The sequence below is a fragment of the Quercus suber genome, unplaced genomic scaffold (genome assembly GCF_002906115.3).
Source record: "Quercus suber isolate HL8 unplaced genomic scaffold, Cork oak 2.0 scaffold_273, whole genome shotgun sequence".
Classification (NCBI taxonomy): domain Eukaryota; kingdom Viridiplantae; phylum Streptophyta; class Magnoliopsida; order Fagales; family Fagaceae; genus Quercus; species Quercus suber.
In genome coordinates, this window is record NW_027069729.1 from 211,182 (window position 1) to 212,140 (window position 959).

The following is a 959-nucleotide window of genomic DNA, read 5'->3' on the forward strand; positions in this document are numbered from 1 at the left end:
TGATTGTTTGTCTTTTACTTAGCAATCTTTAAATTATTAGTATTTTTTTTTTTTTTTATCTTAGTCATTATACTTTGGTCATTGTTTAATTTTAAGTAAATACATTTTTTTTGGTAGCATATATTGAATTGTAAAGTACTTAAATTCTATATTGATTATTACATTACAACAATTGAAATTGCCAAACTTTATTGGAACCGACTAATGGTTCATCATTGCACTAGAATTTTTGTTGAAGATAATTAACCACACTTTTGTCAAGTTGGAATGCCTTGGCAAGAACATCAGGATTGATAGGAGGATTAGATCCAAAGGTTGCATTTGCTATGGTGATAACCCCAGGATTTTGGCTACTGAGACTAGAAAATGCAAGGGCATTGGTCTCTCCTATATTGAACTGGAAGTGAATAAGGCCCATTGGAAATACAAAGACATCACCCTTGTTCAGAACTTTGGTGATAAAACGGTTATCTGGATTGGATGTAACAAAGCCAACTAAAAGAGTACCCTCTATGACTGTTTGAATCTCAGTTGCACGAGGGTGAATGTGGGGAGGATTTAGGCCATATGGTGCATAGTCAACACGAGCCAAGGCTATCCCTAAAGTGTTACTAATAACATAGAGATGGGTTCAACTTACACCTGGTGTAACTTGACAAGAGTTACACCATTTGTAGACCGTAGATTTATAATTGATCTAATGGTTAAAAAATAGCATTAAATGCTAATTGACTTACACCTCATTTACCTAATTAATAGCAATTTTGTTTGTCTCTCCTTATTTATTATTTAAAACCTTTTACATATATTCCTTTTTTTTGCCAATGACTTTACAAATATATTGTTGGAAATAAAGGAGAGATAATACCTGAATTTTCCTTGGAAATTATACAATTTGATATTACCAAAAAGAGGTGGCAGAGATGAGGCGTGGACCAAGTCACTGTCTTGAGACAAAT

The 959-nt window shown here is 33.1% G+C and overlaps 1 protein-coding gene across 1 annotated transcript; it reads right to left on the reverse strand.

The window, feature by feature from the left end:
* Positions 1-220: 220 nt before the first annotated feature.
* Positions 221-744, reverse strand: LOC112029681 (putative germin-like protein 2-1). The gene is made up of 2 exons (XM_065781613.1): positions 738-744; positions 221-600 (listed from the first exon to the last, which is right to left on the reverse strand). Exons 1-2 carry the CDS (start codon positions 742-744, stop codon positions 221-223), a joined length of 387 nt encoding a protein of 128 aa, XP_065637685.1.
* Between the last annotated feature and the right edge of the window lie 215 nt (positions 745-959).